The 20133-nt window shown below is 37.8% G+C and overlaps 1 protein-coding gene across 1 annotated transcript in view; it reads right to left on the bottom strand.

Moving 5' to 3' along the window:
* LOC145994147 (uncharacterized) overlaps nucleotides 1–18332 on the bottom strand; it is a 118406-nt gene extending 100074 nt beyond the window's left edge. The window contains exon 1 of the mRNA XM_083130238.1: nucleotides 18198–18332. Within this exon, the coding sequence (XP_082986364.1) occupies nucleotides 18198–18282 (85 nt within the window). The 5' untranslated portion in view covers nucleotides 18283–18332. The remainder of the gene's footprint in view (nucleotides 1–18197) is intronic.
* Between the last annotated feature and the right edge of the window lie 1801 nt (nucleotides 18333–20133).

Raw genomic sequence — 20133 nt, 5'->3', positions numbered from 1 at the left:
TCTGGGTCATAGCCATCGAGGACAGGCAGGAAAAAGGTTACCAACATGTCAGCATAGCGTCCAGCGTTTACCGTCACCGTGTTAATTTTCGAAAAAGTAGGGGCCGATGATTCCACGAGACGATAATGCACATCACACTGTTACTTTTTCTGAATGGAGAGTGTGTGGATTAATTCCGGATGGGCGGATTTACTCTGAGACTCCGACAATGTGTGCAACACCAAGGACGCCATATTAATGACACCATATCCAAAAAATGAACATTTTTCAGGTACACTAGTAATTTACACTCATGTACAGTACATTCATGTTGAAAAAATAACTAATATTTATTCTCTCTATTTTTTGTGAATTTTTTAAATCTTCCCGTATGACTGCCTCACCCTGTATAATAATATACCAAACTTGTTGTGTCTAATATAAAAATAGTCCAAACTTTCTGTGAGGATTGTGTGTGTACATACATATATATGCGCATATACATATTATTTGATTTGATGTATGTTATTTAATGTCGCCTTTCTTCCACTTATGGATAATCGTAACGATGAGGATGGTATGATAAAATTGATGTGGGGACACTCACAAAGAACACTCATGCCCAGGACGGGATTGGAACCCGGGATCCCTGGTGCCGTAGCACTTTGTGCTAACCACTCCCCCACGGAAGTCGGCGTAGGTGCATGAAGATCAAAGTTAATGACAGCAAGTGCAACGTTCTTTTGCACATAATCAGCAAAAGATGGGGCAACGCGACAAACTTCTGACACATCCATGCAGTTCGTGAGTTCCTTATTCAAGAACAGAATAATTTCGAAATGACTGGCCACCTCGGGCACCAAATCTGACACCGGACAATTTTATTTGAATAACAATGGAGAGTGTACGAAAACAGCCCACGCTCATTGAATGAACTGAAGCACATCATCACCAAAATTACCCTTGTCACTCCTGCTATGTTTGATGCAATTTTTGTCAAAAAGATTTGTCACACTGTGTTTTAAACATAGAGGCAGCTATTTCCATATGACACGACGACAATTTATTCATTTATGCTGTATCACAGTTTGACCTTGATACAGCAATTAGAATCCATAATAATTATTTTACTGGACCAACCTATATTGAAACACCCTATTTTAAGTTTGACAGGTTTGACTCTGACCTCTGCTGGGGTCACCCATTAGCCCGTATCCATGCAGCCTAAACTTCTGAACCAGCCCAATTAGACCGTCTATAGATTTACGTACATTAATTACGCTCAGGTTTTTTATATATATTGTTTTCATGGTCCACGATATTCATTATCAAGTAAAGAAAAAAATATGCAACTTATGTCAAAAGATGTCGCACCAATTTACAGGTAGTGAATTTTTCCCGGTTGGTTGTAGTTCTGTTAATATTTTCATACACAATAGCAGTATCAATATCAGTAATCTGAACCTTAAAATAAATGTGTACCAAATGAAGGAATGATGAGATTTGGACATTTATTTGGTGCCCCAGAATAAAAATTGTAACAAGTGTTATTCTGGTTAATATAAATACAATGCATGACGGGTATCGTCGGACAAAAATATTCTGTTGTCACCCGTTACAATTTCGAGGCTGCTGATTGGCTATTTCAAGTTGCAATGTAGATATGCCTGCCGTCAAATCACTTTTACCACCTGTTCTTTTAAGGGGCAAGCAGCACTGTATGATGACGGAGCAACATATTTCGTGTCAAATGATTTTGCACTCTCTGCACGGTGCCGTGCTGTTAGCGAACGTGCTCGTATCGAAAACGTGCTCTTAGCGAACACAGTTACGGAAGGATTTGCAGTTGCGTGCTGTTAGCGAACACGCAAACTTGTCCTGTCTTATTTGTCCTTGAATCTGGTCAGCATGCAAGTGTTGCCAGTGATAAGCCAACTTGCGTGGAGAAACACCTCAGTGGCTGATGGCTCTTGACCTGACTCACCCCTGATCATTCTTCAATCCGGTTTTCCTTGTCGCACAACAGTTTTGCTACCTTGTGTTCTGACGTCAGAGGAGGAATGCCTACGAGGTGAGTTTAGGCCTGTTAGGTTAGGTTCCATTAGCATAAATACAATGAAAAATTACTATTTAGTCTAAGAGAACTAGGTAGCCTAACCTAACCACGTAGGCATTCAGCCATGTTCGAAATTAGGCAGAGAGAACTTGGAGCCTCTATCGGTAAAAGGAAGAAGACTTACATGGACATCGACAATCGGATGAAAACAGCTTTGGAGAAACTGAAAATTGATAATAACATTTACAAATGTCTTAGGAAGTTGTTCTTTGTACAAAAAGTAACCTAGGTTAATTAACTTTTACATTTCCTATGTAAAATTTGATTTTTAAGGAAGATGAAATATATCAATATTTTAACAAAAACTTTCATGTAAGATATCACTGGCAACACTTGCATGTTTCAAGGACAAACAAGACAGGGGAAGTTTTTGTGTTCGCTAACAGTACGCACCTGCAAATCCTTTCCTTCTGGTGTTCACTGAGCGCACGTGTTCGCTACGAGCACGTTCGCTACGAGCACGGAATCCTCTGTGCCCACGATATAGTTGTTATTGGTCCTTCATTGATCGAAATGAAAATTTTGAATGCGTTAACACCGTACCATTGTACGGTGAAGCCCCTTACCATAATAAAAATCAACGCCTGTCGCAGAGCACTAAAATCTCCTTGCCTAGGCTAAAAGCTGAGGCTGTAAACAGGTGTGTTCAACCACGGCCAGCGCTATTAATCCCGGAATCCTGAAATGTGGCAACGCTGTCTCGCCGGCTTAAAAATCAAGCTACAAAGCATGGGCGCGAAATTCAAAATTGGTGTTGACATTTAAAGAAACAAGGAAATCCGTGCAAAATGTTTTTCTCTTTCCAAATCTGGACAGACGATTGACATTACGATGTAAGTGGAAAACGTACATTAACAATGGAAATGGAAATTTATCGTTAAATAACTGGAAATAAACAGAAAACGCCAGGTCAACTTTACATCATATGCAGCATGGAACTTTCCAATAATGTGTAGAGTACTTTGACCCTATGTTATTTGCTAGAATGTCGAAATGACATTAGAAACTCTTTAGAAACTAAATATTTAAGTGATGGAAGATCTAATACACTGGCTTTACAGTTTTAAAAGTTAAGACGTAAAAGTTGTTCTGGATGCGATAAACCAGCATTGGCGAGTATTACAGAGTGTGAAATGTATCTTGAACATAATATTTCTGTACATCGTCTTCATTTTAGCAGTCTATGACATAATTTGCTAAGATTTTATTCAACAGACAATACATTGTAATTACGATGTGCTTATGAGCATATATTTGTTTTGTATGCATATATATGTACAAAGCTAAAATAATGTCTTCCACGAAATTAATTAACTTAAAATAAATATTTCCAAACAAGTGGCATTTCTGATGTTGGTGGCTATATACTCCCTGAGAAAAAGTGGATAATTTTGCATGGTTTAGTAATTAGTTTTATATTTCCATTGTTTTTCTCTTGCGGAGATATGTTACAGTGAAGGAATGAGTGCTGTGTTCTACTGTTTTCGTTAGGGTTTGGCCTGTTAAGTTTTATGCTGTTAGAGGTTATACGAATTGTATTTTTTGGGGTGTTGTAGTTTCGCGAGCAGTGTGGTATTTAAGAAATTTCCAGAGGGGGGAAAATTCTACCGACTGTTTAGAGACAGCATGATATAATGCTTATATACTGCTGGACAAAAAAAACCGGACACCTTAATATTTGACATCTGAATTGCAATTACTTATGAATTACGCTCTCAGTTAAGTATTGAACAATTGAACATCCATTATTGAACATTTTGCATAGTTTTCCATTTACTATTTATTTATTTATTTACTCGTTTTTACTTATTTGGGACACCTAGTAGGCTCAAAATTAATTTCATGCAATTTTGTTTTAATTTATTGATTTACAATTCCTGTTGATGTTATTTTGTTTAATGTCTAGAGAGGCATGAATTTTGGTTCATAGTAACCATAGTAACAGATATTATTGATATTGTCATTTCTGGTGTTTATCTTGCAAGTGTATTGTAAGTTTGCTAGCTTGAAAATGAGACGTGAAGAGGTAGTAAAAGCAGTAGCTCTTCGTGATGATGGTCGTATATTGCTAGGGTGCTAAATATAGCACAAAGTACTATCAATGAAGCTCTCAGACGGTATGATGCAACTTGTTCCTATGGTAGAAGACCGGGTTCTGGTCGGAAACGATGCACAACAGCACGGGAAGATCGTTTCATGTGTATCATAGTCTTAACGGAACCATCGTACGACTTCAAATATTGTGGCACGGCGTTTGAGAAATGTTCATAGAGCTGTGGTTTCTTCACGAACAGTTCGTAGAAGACTAAATGAAAGTGGTTTATCATCTCGGAGGCCGGCTACACGTCCCAGGTTGTTAGCACGTCACCGGAAGCGAAGACTGGAATTTGCTACACAACACTTACATTGGAATGTGGAGCAGTGAGAAAAGGTTTTATTCTCCGATGAGTCAAAATTCAACCTACGTTCATCAGACGGGTGTGAACAAGTGTACAGAAGACCTAGTGAGCGTTATGCACAATGTTGTTTCGTTGAAATAACACCCTTTCGAGGTGGTGGTGTAATGGTCTGGGGAGGTATTTTTTTTACAAGGACGTACAGAGTTGGTTCTTGTAGAGAATGGGGCAATAACAGCTCGCAGGTATATTACAGAATGTTTTGCAGATCATGTAGTACCATATGCACCATTCATAGGCCCAGAGTTTGTTTTTATGCATGACAATGCGCGTCCTCACATTGCAAATATTGTCACGGAGTACCTGGACAAAGTTGGGATTACGCGATGAGAATGGCCACCACAAAGTCTGGACCTAAATCTGATAGAGCATGTCTGGGATCAACTGAAACGACATATCAGAAACCGTGCAATAGTTCCAGGAACAATTGAAGAGCTAAGACTTGCTATTCAAGAAGAATGGGAGCAATTGGAACAATAAGTGATTGCCAACCTTATTCGAAGTATGCCACGGAGGTTACAAGTTGTAATTGATGGCAGGGGAGGTAACACCCGCTACTAGACAGCTTATATACCCCACCAGTAGCACTTAACAATATTAAAACAAAATATTGCTAACATTTTTTTTTCTAATTTTTTTTGGTAGTTTTCTGTAACTTTCGTTTATGTTCTAATTTAACTTATTAACAATAAATTTTAATTTGCTTTCTGTTGAATATATTCAGGTTTTTATATTTCCAATAATTTCTGCAACATTTAGTTAGCCTTCGAATCAGAATTTATGCGTTATCACAAAAAATGCAAGTGTCCGGTTTTTTTTGTCCAGCAGTATATATTGTTGCGTGACCCGATATAATATATATATATATATATATATATATATATATATATATATATATATATATATATATATATATAGGGTGTACCAAAAGTCCCATTACCCCTCCCCCCTTTGAATTGTAGACAAACCTGCAAAATGTTATTTTAACAGCATGCGTATGATGAGAGGATGGTATACCATTAAATCAGACCAATGACCACAATTTACTCCAGAGGATCTGTGTGCACACCGCCATTTTCATGGCATAGTATTATTTGTCTCCAGGTGCGATGTGAAATCCTCCGTAACATAAGATGTCAGATCTGGATTTCGGCGTGGCCATTTTAAGAGAATTCCTCAATGATGTGTTCGGAGACAAACGGATTGGACGAGGATCGCCAAATTTACCAGCACCTTTAAAATGGCCACCCCGAAGTCCAAATCTGACATCTTGTGATAATGCGCTATGGGGGCACATCAAACAGAAAGTCGCCCATGATCGTTATCAGACAACTGAGGAACTTCAAGAAGCTGTTCGCAGTGCGTTTGCTTCCTTCACGCCAGCCACGTTACAGAGGATTTCACATCGCACCTGGAGGCGAAAAATACTGTGCCATGAAAATGGCGGTGTGCACACAAAGTAAATGGTGGCCATTGGTCTGATTTAATGGTATACCATCCTCTCATCATACGCATGCTGTTAAAATAACATTTTGCAGGTTTGTCTACAATTCAAGGGGGGCCTAATGGGACTTTTGGTACACCCTGTATATTATGTGTGTATTATATTTGGTGTTTTAAGTCCACCTTTATGCACAGTAAGGCTAATCGGGCCTGGACCTACAGTTTTAAAGTGGAAACTGAACCACTCTGTGCCTCCACCGGGTATCGAACCCGAGACCTCTTTATTACAAGGTGACAATTTCAATTGGTAAATGGGGTCACCCCACACTTCGTTTTATGTCACTCAACTTTTCAAAAAAAGTTTTGAACAAAACATATTTTTAATAATTGATGAAAAATATCCGATGTAAATTTGTATCTTGACAGAAAGAAATGGCCAATTTCACTTTATGATCAGAACAGCTAATCGGGACTTTGCCTACAGTTTTAAAGTGAGATTTTGACACCCACCGCCAGAAATCTAGTCTGGGACCTAATTTTTGGGGGTGTGAATCAAACTTGGGCATAACTTTTGGGGGGGAGGCAAAATCAAAAAGTTTGCTACCACATAAAAATAGCGAACACGACTACTTTGCTAAATTAAGGTTACATTTGCAAAATCATAAAAAAATACTCATTAACTTGCATCTCAGGACCCAGGAGCTTAACACAAGTTCTATCAGCTTGTTAATTCTGAAAATGTGTTAGGTGGGCAATGAAATATAATGTATATGTAACTTCATCACTAGATACAACAAGCCATCCATGGCCACGTAATTTTACATTTGTTAAATCTGTCATGGGCAACAAACAAAGAAACTCTAACACTTTACTACTACCTCCTTCTTGTGTAGATGAACTTGCAAATTTTCAAAACCGATTCTTTGATCATCACACCCTTCACTGCCACCAGCTTTATCAGATTTCGTTCATTTTGAAGGCAGATTCCTGATATAGCAGAGTCTGGAACTCGTAATGCCCACTTTTTCCACTAACATTCTAGCTTCACAAAGAAATCTAACTCATTATTTAAAAAAAAAATACACACTGTTCTTTAAAAAATGACTTCGTAAAGGAGTCATTCCATATGAAATCAACACAACCCACAACCTGACCATCTCCTATTTTCATGAAATCTGGGGAGTTGAAACTGTGAATGGAACTTAGTAACTATGAAAATTTTTTGTTTCGTGCGTCTTGTAATTGTTAAATTATTCAAGGTCAAAGTTAGCATAAATTGCCCTTTTTGAGCCGGCTTAGCTATACTAAATCTGCTGTAACTTCGCCCCTATTTTGCCTAGGAAGCTCCAATAAAACTTATTGTACAGGAAATTGAACAAGCTCTCCAGTGATGTATAACAAGCCTACTTTTGGATAAAAATATAATTTTGTCTGACCTTGACCTTTGACCTTGAATATCTCAAAACATGTAATCACCAAAAATCGTAAAAAAAATATATTTGGTCCCTCATATCATACTCTAAAACATATCAAAAAATCATTCTGGGACTGCAATGGGATCAGAAGATACAAAATAATATGTGTAACTATGTGACTGATAAAAGCCCCATTATACAATGAACTATGACGAGTCAAATGTCCCTTAACACCCCCTACAAAATGTAAAGGAGTTATCCTGGGTATAATTGGTCATGAAAGAAATAGGTTAGGCACAGGGAGATCCCTAGCCGTGTGTGTCAAGCGCAGGTCCGGCATATTGTTGACCACCATATTGAATTCAAAGCAAAAATGTCAAAGGAAAGGGGGTGATGTGATATGAATATCAAATGAGGCTAGAATTTCACGAGAAATGAAGTGACGAAGGTTTTTACGACGTATCTTTAGCCGGCAAAAAGTTATACGCATATCTTTAACTTACGATATATGCACATTATAATGTTGTCAATGTTCCTGTGAGCACACTCGTTGACGTCTCTCACACTCACATAGAACATTTGACAATGTAGCAGGTGCAACAACATCGCAAGAATCAACTATGCCTTCTCTCAGATGGTCAATATCACGGACTTTTAGTGCATGCACCATTCTCTTCAAATGTTTCTGAAGGTAAAAGTCCTCCTAAGATGTTAGATCTGGGGAATGTGCAGGTCTTTTAATAGTTCCCTGTATGCCCATCAATCTACCTAGAACTTTACCATGAAGAAATTGCCACAATGTCCACATAGTGTGGTCACACACTGTTCTGTTTCAAAACTCTGGAAGAGTGCCATATCCCGTAAGCAAGTATGAAAAACCTTTTCAACATTTAAGGTTCCGTTGTTGAATATGGACCAACCATTCCAGTTCTCCATACAATATACCACATCATTAGCTTACCAGCAACAACCATTCGGCTGGGCAAATCACAGGTATTGCATATTATTTTTATTAACTTCACCGTGAACATAAAAATTAGCCTCGTCACTGAAGAATTTTTCATTCCAAAGGAAGTGTCACGTATTTGTCTGAGATACTTTTCCCAATATTCTTCACTATTCAACTATTTGGTGAATGTCGCTGATTAAAATCATATGCAATGGTGCGTATACTTCTTTCTCTCCAAAGATGTCAGCGTGATCTCGATGAGTTCCTAACACGTTAGGAGCATTCCAATGCTTTGTTTTTAACACCTCGAAAAGGAGAAAATGGTTACAAGCATGCAGTAATAACTTTTTGTTGGTTAAATATATGTTGGAAAAACCTTCGTCACTTCATTTCTCGTGAAATTCTAGCCTGATTTCATATATCACATCACCCCCTTTCCTTTGAAATGTTTGTGTTGAATTCAATATGGTGGTCAACAATATGCCGGACCTGTGCTTGACACACACAGCTATGGATCTCCCTGTGCCTAACCTATTTCTTTCATGGCCAATTATACCCAGGATAACTCCTTTACATTTTGTAGAGGGTGTTAAGGGACATTTGACTTGTCATAGTTCATATAATGGGGTTTTATCAGTCACATAGTTACACATATTATTTTGTATCTTCTGATCCTATTGTAGTCCCAGAATGATTTTTTGATATGTTTTAGAGTATGGCATGAGGGACCAAATATATTGTTTTCACGATTTTTGGTGATGACATGTTTTGAGATATTGAAAGTCAAGGTCACGTGACAAAATTATATTTTTGTCCAAAGGTAGGCTTGTTATATATCACTGGAAAGCTTGTTCAATTTCCTGTACAATAAGCTTTATTTGAGCTTCGTCGGCGAAATAGGGGGGGGGGGAGTTACAGATGATTTAGTATAGCTAAGCGGGCTCAAAAAGGGCAGTTTATGCTAACTTTGACCTTGAATAATTTAACAATTACAAGACGCACGAAACTAAAAATTGTCATTGTTACTAAGTTCCATTTATAGTTTGAATTCCCCAAATTTCATGAAAATCGGAGATGGTCAGGTTGTGGTCTGTGTTGATTTCATATGGAATGACTCTAACCTCTATTTGTGAAAGGTACATAAATGTTAATATTATCACGGCTAATATATCTTCAGGGTAGGGTTCTTTTTTAAATCGAAACCAGACAGGAAGTCTTCCAATGGAGACGTTTAACCGATTATATTATCTGAACAAGGATACACGGATTTATATGACTTCAGAGATTCGAAATCTAACACAAATTTGTTTCAGTGTTTTTACTTCCTTAGTTTTCCGGTATATTTGCATATGAACAACAATTTAATTTATTAAGTATTTATATTAATTTATCATTCTATTATCTTTTCTTTATCTTCTTATAATGGATTCTATTGTTGTTCATCTTTTCCAATTACTCTCTTCTTATTTACATTGCCATTCGCGTATCTTGTGGTAATCTTCAATCTTGCACACTTTGTGCTGACATCTCTATTCCACCTTGGCAAACCGTTTACATGAGTTGGTCCCATTGGATATGTAACAAAAGTGTACCTGTTAATTTACAAAACGAGATGCAACCGCTTTCTACTTACATTTGAATATTTTATCATCCATTAATATATTTATTTGATTTGTTATTTAGCATTGGTAATCGCGACGATGAGGATGAAGATGATATGACAAAATTCATGAAGGGACACTCACAAGGAACACCCATGCCCAGCCAGGGATTCGAACTCGACACCTCTGGTGTGGTGGCGCGCGTGCATAAAGATAGTTATTGGTTGTAAATTGCAGTTAGGTGCAGCACAATACATGTTAAACTAGATTCATTATTTTACATTAATTTGGTTAATTAAGCAATGACCATTAATAATTTAATCTTTAGCTTACTACGAACAAATTTCGCAAATTTAGCTTGCAAACCGCTGATGCAGCGTTCCGTCATTTCAATGTGATCATTACGCGTCATTTAAATCGTTTGGATATAACTGTTCAAAAATGAAAGAACTTGTGACTATGAGATCATATTTCATAAATAAATATGTATTTCTCGCGTAGATCTAGAATAATTTCTGCAATTTTTATAAACATTTCTCTGCATTGGCACATGCTTGGAGAATATTTTTACCAGTTTATTTTATCTTACCCGTGCCGTGCAAGAAAGGGAGGGAAGATTTCCTCTAAAATTCAAGAAACAATTTGTTATTAAATCATTGCTTCCTTTGTTGTTTATATTAGTAGCGGCTTCTGCCTATTCGCACATTCGCATGTGCACACCCAAATAAATCTGCAATGCAATCATTTTTTATTATACTTATTCACTGAACACTGTCTCCTTCAAGACATTAAACTTTCCCACACCCCATCGGTTTCGCCTTATGAGCGCCTGCCGTTGAGATACGTTCGCTCTGAACACAAGTCGCCATGTGCTCGTCTGCCGCTGTTTGCAGCACGCAAGAAAAGAGAAGGGATACGCTTTGTAGCTCGCAGTATTATGACCTGTACTCGCATTGCTAGCGTTGTGTTCATGATACAGCAGTGTTGCAATCCCATTCTATTCGAGATCGGGTGGCGGAGTAGAGGCAGCACACGCATCATCGTAAATCGAGGGATATTATTATTTTATCTTTTTGAAAAGGAAGATTTCTATGGTATCTTCGCCCACCCTGTTTCGATCATGAGCGCAAGGAAGAGGACAGACGGGAGGGGAGGACAACTGAAAGCGAAACGCGTGCTTTAAACAATGTCTTGCATTGCATTTGCTTGGCCAAAATAAACTGTCCTTGTGGCGCTGTAGTCGAATTATCCACCGCTCAGGGGAGGGGGTGGAGGGAGATGCGGATCAGTCAGCTGTTTCCATTGTGTGGTAAAATTGTTACACTATCAAAACTCGTTTCTCTTTCATTACAAAGTGAGCATAATGAAAGGGAAAACTGTATAAAGCGAAAGCAGAGACGTAATATTTAACGTTGTTGAATATTTGGAGGGAAGTTAGCTACTCGTACAAAGCGCGCAGCGACTGCAGTAATAAGACAGATAAGGCGGAAGAGAAAGATAAATTCTAAAGTACGAAGAAGGGCAGTGTGGACTGAGTGAGTACTGTCATTTTCTTTAATATATTTTTTATTTATTCTCTTGATTTCGCTTGAGTTTGTTGGTTTGGTCAGTCTGTCGTTAGAAATAAACAACTGCTAGATAGAGTACAACTGATTGTCTGCATGTGGTCGTTGGATCTGCTACCTTGTTTGCAGGAGTGGCTCAAGATAAAATTTTCAGCCGGACAAGATGGAATTTTGGCGCCCCTACTTTGCACATTCCTCCAATATAAATCATAACCATGTTGCATATTTACGGTTTTAATGACGAAATATAATAGCCTTATTTTAAAAATACTATAATGCTGTTAAAGAACACGTTTATTGTAGATATGTGTTATTTTATACCTACATAATGACATCAAAACAACAATAATCTCTTAGCTTAGATGCTTTTCAATATTATATTCAATTAGAAAATGAAATATTAGAGGATGTAGACAATTTTACTTACTTAGGAAGTGTAGTTGCAACAAATGGAGGAGCAGAACATGATGTAAACCAACGCATCAAGAAAGCAAATGGGGCCTTTGTACAACTTTACCCAATATGGAAAAGTAGGATTATAACTACAGAAACAAAGTTAAAGATTTTTAGAAGCAATGTTAAAGCAGTATTGCTGTATGGAGCAGAATCCTGGAAAGTCACAACTGAAATCACAAATAGATTACAAGTTTTGATTAACAGATGTCTCAGGAGAATATTAAATGTACATTGGCCAGAAGTAATCACAAATCAAGAACTTTGGATACGAGCATCAGAAGACCAGATTAAAAATCAAATTAAAAGAAGATAATGGAACTGGATAGGACACACACTAAGGAAAGCAGACAACACAATTGAAAAACAAGCACTTTACTGGAACCCTCAAGGTGCTAGAAAAAGGGGAAGACCCAAAAGTTCATGGAGACGTACTGTTGAAGAAGAAGGAAAACAACAGGGGAAAAGTTGGAAAGAAATGAAGAAGATCGCATGCAAGAGAGTGAGATGGAGACACTTCGTGGATGCCCTATGTTCCAATAGGAACTGAAGGAATTAAGTCAAAAAAGTAAGTTAGATGCTTTTGCAATATACTTATTAAGTTATTCAGCAGTAGCTTCAATTAATTCTTGTCAACAATGAACTCAACTCTTTTTAAAACAAATAGCCACGCAGCATAGTAGTTCGGTCCCATCTTTAAATTGTAGATCGTCTGTCCTATTTGCTTTTCTGTGCATAAAGTGGACTAAAAAATAGACTCACGCTTAGGATTTGGCTCTAATCAAGGAGGAAGCCACGGTTTGGCCCCCTGGGTACTCGCCCGATCCTGCTTGTTGCAAATGTTGTTATTATTCTTGTTCAAATTTATCAGCGGAGTGAGGGGGAAAGTTTTTACTAAATATTTTGCAAATCGACAATAATATTGAATATTGTAGATCTGCATTTCTATGTTTATAGTGATTTTGTCAGGTTATGGAATGTTGAATTATCTATTCCCAATAACATCGCTCTTTTCGTGATCGACGGAAAATTGGCCGCGGTATTTCAAATTTGTAAAAGTTAATATTTTTTATGAAATAAAACTCATCCTTAACCGCATTTTCAGGAAAAGGTGTTCATAACTTGGGTTACCAATACATTTAGCATCATTATGGACGCGAAAGAGGGAGCGAGTATTGAGAGTGGTGATTGGACGCAATGCTGAAGTGCACACCCATAAAGTCAAACCACCAGCCGCCACTGGTTTATATACCGACTCACACTACCAGGCCGCAGTTTTCACTGTTCAGCGGACATCGATGCGTGCCGCGTTGCCACGTTTCACATACATATTTACTCCGCTGTATAAAAATCTGTATAAAATCAGTTTCGTAATGTGAATTGACAGTGATAATTGATTTTAAAAACAGATTCAAAGAGCTTCAAAACAAGACCAATATTGTATTTGCAGGACTACTCAATACTAAGAAAAAGTTGTTTCGTAAAATTGAAAGGAACTCTTTCTTGGCAAATTTTTAAAAATCGGGAAATTAAGAATTGTGCTCTGAACCTTTCTGCCTACATCGTTCTAAAAATTCATCAAGATCGGACCACCCGATTTTTGTTTGTAGAATTTTAAAGAGAGCGATCGTTTGCAATCCTAAAAAAAGGCCCTTTTTTGTTCTCACGACGATAAAAAATTAAAAGCACATTCGAAAAAAAAATGGTTAGCATAGATTAATGCAGAATTGAATAATCTAAATCTTGATGTAACTCGTTTTTATGTAGATCTACTGGTTAATTCTTAATTGGAGTCCAAACTCGAGTATCTATAATTTTTTAATCTGACAGTAAAAAAATTTTCGGCTTTGAATCTCTGTCAGGCCTCATCTCCAGGAAGGTATCAACTCGGGGAAAGTCCCAGCACCTAACGACCTGTTGGGTGGGATGAGTCAAGGAAGAGCTTATAAAACCTTTTCCTGCTCCTCCCCCCCCCCCCAAATTAGCAATAGTTAGGCTGGATATTTCGATGAACTAATCGATCTCTAACCGGCGTTGTTATTTTTGAGCTGGAGTGACGTTTATCTCTCTGTGTTTGTCCACAGATAAAGGTTCAGGGCAATGGTTCCGGTGACGTCAGGTTTGACAGCTGTTGAAATTTAGCAGTGCCATCTCTTGTTCTGTTAGAATAAGTGGAAGGAAGATTGCGAGTAGTGCCTCTCAGCGCCTCTTAGCGGATTATTGCAAAACTTCTTCCGAATGGGGATTCTCAGTAGTAGGTCAGTGCACCGGTTTCCAGATCTCCTTATATACCTTTATCTGTGGTCTGTCTGTGTATGTCTGCCTGACTCTCCCTCTCTGTCCAGAGTCTCCCCGATGACGTATTGGAAACGCTGTCGCCTTATAATCAAAGGGTCCTGAGTTCAATCCCTGATCGAGGCGCATTGCACAGTGCGCACAGGAAACGAAATACATCAAATCTATGTATTTTAGGCTCCAGAAACAGATCAATTGATGCATTAATGTATATTTTTATTTCTCTGTCAAGAATCAGGTTTGCAGTTTGAATATTTCCAATTTGGGAAGAGCTACAGACTCTATGCATTTTTTGTCAAACTGATACATTTACATTTCTCTCATGGGTTCCCAGTACCGATGAAACTACTTGACCACAGGGTGGATAAAAATAATGATTTTTATTTAAAACCTTATTTTTGATGTTTTTTTATTTAAATCAATTTTTTTTAATATTTAAAAAAAACATGCTTAAAATTTCTTGCATGGTTTTTCGCACCATATATATAGCTATATGTTTATTTATAGAAATGCATTTCTATTAAATGGTCCTGTAAAATATGTGAACAGTTTGATTAAAGCAAATAAAAAATATATGTATATATACATTTTTCTGTTTCTGATACTGTACAGATACATGAACCTACTGTGGAAATGCTTGTTGAGTGTGTTAATGAAGCTATAATAATTTCACTAACTTTTCTTCCAGTGGAAATAAAACATTCTGGATATACTCTATAATTGTAGCTTAAAATATTTTTTACAGTGTGTGTAGCTGAATTTTGGCAATTTTTTATGATAGTTTACAAAATATTAGCAGTAATGTTATAGGCATTATTTACGGTCTAACACGATTAGTATTTTGTATATTTTTCTGCACTAAATGTTTGCAACTTTTACCAATATAAAATATTGAATTTTAAATCAAGAGAAATTTAAGTGTCTTTACAGTACAGTTTACGTATTACGTTTCCTTTCGTATAAGCTTCGCCACATCAGTATTTTGTTTCCGTCCTTTTCCTTTCTTGGAGCCTAAGAACACCATTACATGATTACGAGAATAATGTACTTTCTCCCAAAGTGATTCTGATATCTACAAAATCCTTATAGACATGATTCTCTAAATATGTTTTTAAAAGTAATTTAAATCAATCCACATCTTGCTTGACCATGAAGTGGACTGAAGGAAACCAACATTAACCTTCATTATATAGGAAACATACTCTAAGTTGTTCACCTGGGTGTAAATTGATAATGCAAACACAGTACTCTTTCTGAACCTTACAATGTCTCCCCGATGGAGTAGTGGTAATGTCATCTGCATATAACCGATCAGTTTCGGGTTTCATTCGCAGTGGAGGCATAGGCACAGATTTCTTCCGATATTTGCGGGGCCCCAAGCTGAGCAAGGGGCGACTCTTCCCGTTTGCGGGTGGGAATTTTTGCCAGTAGTAGGGACACGCTTGAGAAAAACTTTTCAAAAAATGTAATTACAATTAAGTAACTCAGAAAACAGAGGGTAAATCAAACATTATTAGCTGGACAAGAAATTAACTTATTTTGATTACATACATTATACGCTTGTCTCTAAATTCACTGTGTGCTCGAAAGAAGAAATACTGAAGTGGGGTAAACGCACATACATGCCAAACACTATAAAAACTCGGCTGGGCGAAGGACTCCACAGTTTTAATATGCCCATTTCAGAAGAGAATCCTGCCTAATTTCCCACTTCTTTGTATGCAAAGTTCCTGTGCGCAAAATATTTATAATCATAAATAGAAGAGAGTCCTCGATGGCGAAGTGGCAGCGTCGTCGCCTTGTAATCAAGATGTCCCGGGTTCGATACTCGGTGGAGGCACTCGGATCCCACATTTAACTGAAGGTCCAGTCCCGATTAGCCTTACTGTGCATAGAGTAAACATAAAAAAAACAATTCAATTCAATTCAATCATAAATAGAAGAAATAATTCTAATTAGAAATCTGGTGAAATATGGACTTAAAATGTTCTCACGCAGAATCCACAATTAATTTATGGAATTTTCATCACACACGGTAAATAATATGCTGTTCCAAAATGTTTAAACTTATATATTGAGCCCCTTAAATGGGGCCCGAAGTGAAGTGTGGGGGCCCCGCTGGAGCCCCTGAGTGGAGAGACATTGTTTAGTGGTTTGAATTCCGCTCTAAACTGTACGTCCAGTCCCGATTAGCCTATCGAACATAAAGCGGACTTAACACAAACTTTGGCTCTCTCTTTCTCTCTCTAAGATCTCAAGTATGACGTATCGTAATGATACGCTATTGTGTTGTTATCAATGGGTCACGGTGGAGACACATTGCACAGTGGTTCGTATCCCACTGTAAACTGTGCCTCTCTCCGTGGCGAAGTGGTTCGCACGGCGCGCTACGACGCCAGGGGTCCCGGGTTCGAATCCCGGCCAGGGTGTTCTGTGTTGAGAGTGTCTTCATCCTTCGCGATCAGCCAAAAGTGGTAAAAAAATATACGCTAAATAACAAAAATGAAATGAAATTCATCTTTAAACTGTACGTCGAGTCTCGATTAGCCTATGTACACAAATTGGATTTAGAGAAAAAAAGACTACCTCCTAATCTCTTCCTATCCAAAGTTTTCGATAAAGTGCTGCAATTCTAGTTAAACTGTAATTCAGAATCCAAGTGTTATATTTCTGTAAAAGTGCTTTAGCGACCCTTCACTTCGTGCTTGAACGACATAACAAGTTTGCACTCAAACTCACTTATAAAATTGCCGATAGTACAATGCGTTCGATTTGGATCTGGGCCGATATAACGCGTGAACAACTTTGAGCAACTCTTATAACATATGTTAGTACTCGTTATGCAATATAAATAGAATTGTCTACATTCTAAAGATAACTAACTAACTAACTCTCTAGCCTTCTTAAACCCGAAGGTTCATGGCAGCAACAACACAGGCCTTCCATCTGTCCCTATCCTGAGCAAGATCTATATACTCTTTTCCATCCCTACCGATTTCCTTTAAATCCATCTCAACGTTGTCCCTCCATATTCGTCTTGGCCTTCCTACAGGTCTCTTACCATCAGGTTTCCCAACAAGAATCCTGTAAACTCCTCTTTCCTCTCCCATTCGTGCCACGTGGCCTGTCCACCTAAGTCTTCTTGATTTAATTATTCTAATAATATCTGGACATGAATACAAATTATGTAGTTCTAAATTATGTAACCTTCTCCACTCACCTGTCTCCTCATCCCTTTTAGGTCCAAAGATTTTCCTAAGGATCTTATTTTCAAATATTCTCAATTTATGTTCCTCTTTCAATGTAAGGGACCAAGTTTCACATCCATATAACACTACAGGCAAAATTACTGTTTTGTATATTTTAACTTTTAGTTTCTTAGATATTAAACGAGAAGACAATAGTTTATGAAGAGAAAAGTAACATGCATTTTCTGAATTAGGCCTACCTTTTATTTCCTCTTTAATATAATTTTCACTTGTTAATATTACTCCTAAGTATTTGAATTTGGAAACTGGTTCAAACGAGTTGTTATCAATAATTAGATTTTGATTATTACCTAGCACTTGGTTTCGGTCTGTAAGCATATATTTAGTTCTACATTCTAAAGATATGTGCGTAAATAAGCAAGACGTTACGGGACGAAAATGCCGGCATCTGCGCCATGTCACGCGCTGTCTCGGCCCAGAGCCGATTTATTTTACTTCGCCTTTCTGTCACTTTTGGCTAATTTCGAAGATGAAGACGAGTGATGAAATTGATGAAGGGACACTCACGAAGAACACCCAGGCCTGCATTCGAACGCGCTGTGCTAAGCACGGAAGTGGGCGGTGTTACAAAGGTGCATTATCTTTTCCATAAACCAAAAAGTAATTACGTCATTACTAACAATCTCGCCACACTTTCTTTTCACAACAGTACTTACGTGTTTCCGTCAGTAGATTTGCCCCGTACACGGCGTTAACCGCGACACCCGCCAACAACAATACTTGCAACAATCGTTCCGCCATATTTGCAATGCACCACTCAAACCGTGTGAAATATCAGACTGCTTGACAACTTCTTCACGGATCAAACGCAGGCGAAAACAGATTCGAAAAACATCCAAACCGGAGAAAGTAATCGGACGTGTCGTTTAAAAAGGAAAAGGTGATCTGCCCCAGGCCGGGAGAGGTACTGCACGTTGGTTTTGGTGTCGGAAGGAAACTTTGCTTTAGTTTTATTATTAATTTGCAGTGTTGCCAAACCGGATCCGTATAAAAGAGCTAAGTTGCACCATCGACTGCTCTGGAATTTGTGGATGAGATAGTAGGGAAAAAAATAGTGTTATGTATAACATTCTTCATATCATCGCCTTCCGAAAGATATATTTTTTTTTAACAAATCACACAATAAATCATAAAGAGGACTCACATTTCTCTCAAAACTGCACGAAAGGATACGACATTGGTAATAACACACGCTCAGTTCAACTCCTATCTTCCCGGTGGCTTAATGGTAACGTCGTCGCCTTGTAATCAAGGGTTCAATACCCGATGGAGGTAGTACGTCAGGGGTGCCCACAGGGGGGGATTTTTTCCCTTTAAGTAATATAAAATTCAACATTTATATATTTATATATTTTCCAAAATATAGGTATGTAAAACTTTTACACCTTAAATGCACAATGTGTAATCCATTAGATGAAGAAAAGAAAGTGTTTAAGGGTGTTATCGAAGGGAGGGGGTTGGTAGAAATATCCACTTCCAAAATATTAGGCCTTATTTTACACGTGGTTCTGGGGAGGATTCTGAATTAAACGTTTGGGGGGGGGTGCAGTATCCAACTCTAGGTCTTAGATTATGGCGGCTATTTTAGTTAGATGGGGATTGAGCATTAAATTGAGGGGGTTGGTATCCAATTCTTGTGTATTAGTATTAAAACTGTTGCGGAAATTCTTGTGTGGAGAATGAGAATTATTTTTTTGCAGGAGGCAATGTCCACTCTTCAATATCAACAGTAAGTCTAAAATTGGCTTGGAAATTATGGTGGTAATATTGAGTATTAAATTTAAAGGGGGAGATAGGAAGCTTTTGATGAAGTGTTAAATCTTAGGTTGTCAAGTAATTTCTGCAGAGAAGAGAGAGTTCGAATATTAAATTTTGCATACTGTATTTATGGACGTTTAGACCCCGAACGTGCCAAAAGAGAAGCTCGAAAAGACTAATTAATTATCTCAGGATTCTAAGAAAGTATGACACCCCATTAGATTATTAACAATATTCTTGAAAGCCTCCAAAGAGATGGATATAATTTTATTTTTTTTGCTCGCTTCGCTCGCAAGGATGTGTTGCAAGAATGCGTGTTTCTTTGGCGCTATGCTGAGGTGAATGTGAAGTTTTATACTATAGGTGCATTGCATGACATAAGCGATATTCTCGATAGTCATTAATAACATCACTTAATGCTTAGTGTTGGTATACTGCTTAATTTAAAACAGGTGCATCATTTGGAACAAAAATATATCGAATCCGCATTTCTAACTTCACGTCACAGAAACATTTTACTTTAACAAGTTAAATTTGCACTGAAGATAAATCCACGTAATTGTTGTTGTGGGTTACTAAAATAATTATATTTACCCCAAGCAAACGGGGAGGGGGTGAGTTCTTTCAAAGAGGAACCGTATTATATGATCGTCCTGAGCTTTACTTTGTGGGGATAACTATATGGTTTTAGTGCGTGAATAATATAATTTGGGGGGGACGCATGACATGATTTTGAAGGGAATTGTGCCATTGGCCTTAAGGGGGATGGGCACCCCTGTAATACGTAGTGGTTCAGATCGCACTTTAAACTGTCGGGCCAGTCCAAATTAGTCT

Source organism: Lepisma saccharinum, chromosome 10 (assembly GCF_977018435.1).
Source record: "Lepisma saccharinum chromosome 10, izLepSacc3.1, whole genome shotgun sequence".
Classification (NCBI taxonomy): domain Eukaryota; kingdom Metazoa; phylum Arthropoda; class Insecta; order Zygentoma; family Lepismatidae; genus Lepisma; species Lepisma saccharinum.
The sequence above is the reverse complement of the archived record's forward strand: the minus strand, read 5'-3'. Positions and strand labels throughout refer to the sequence as shown.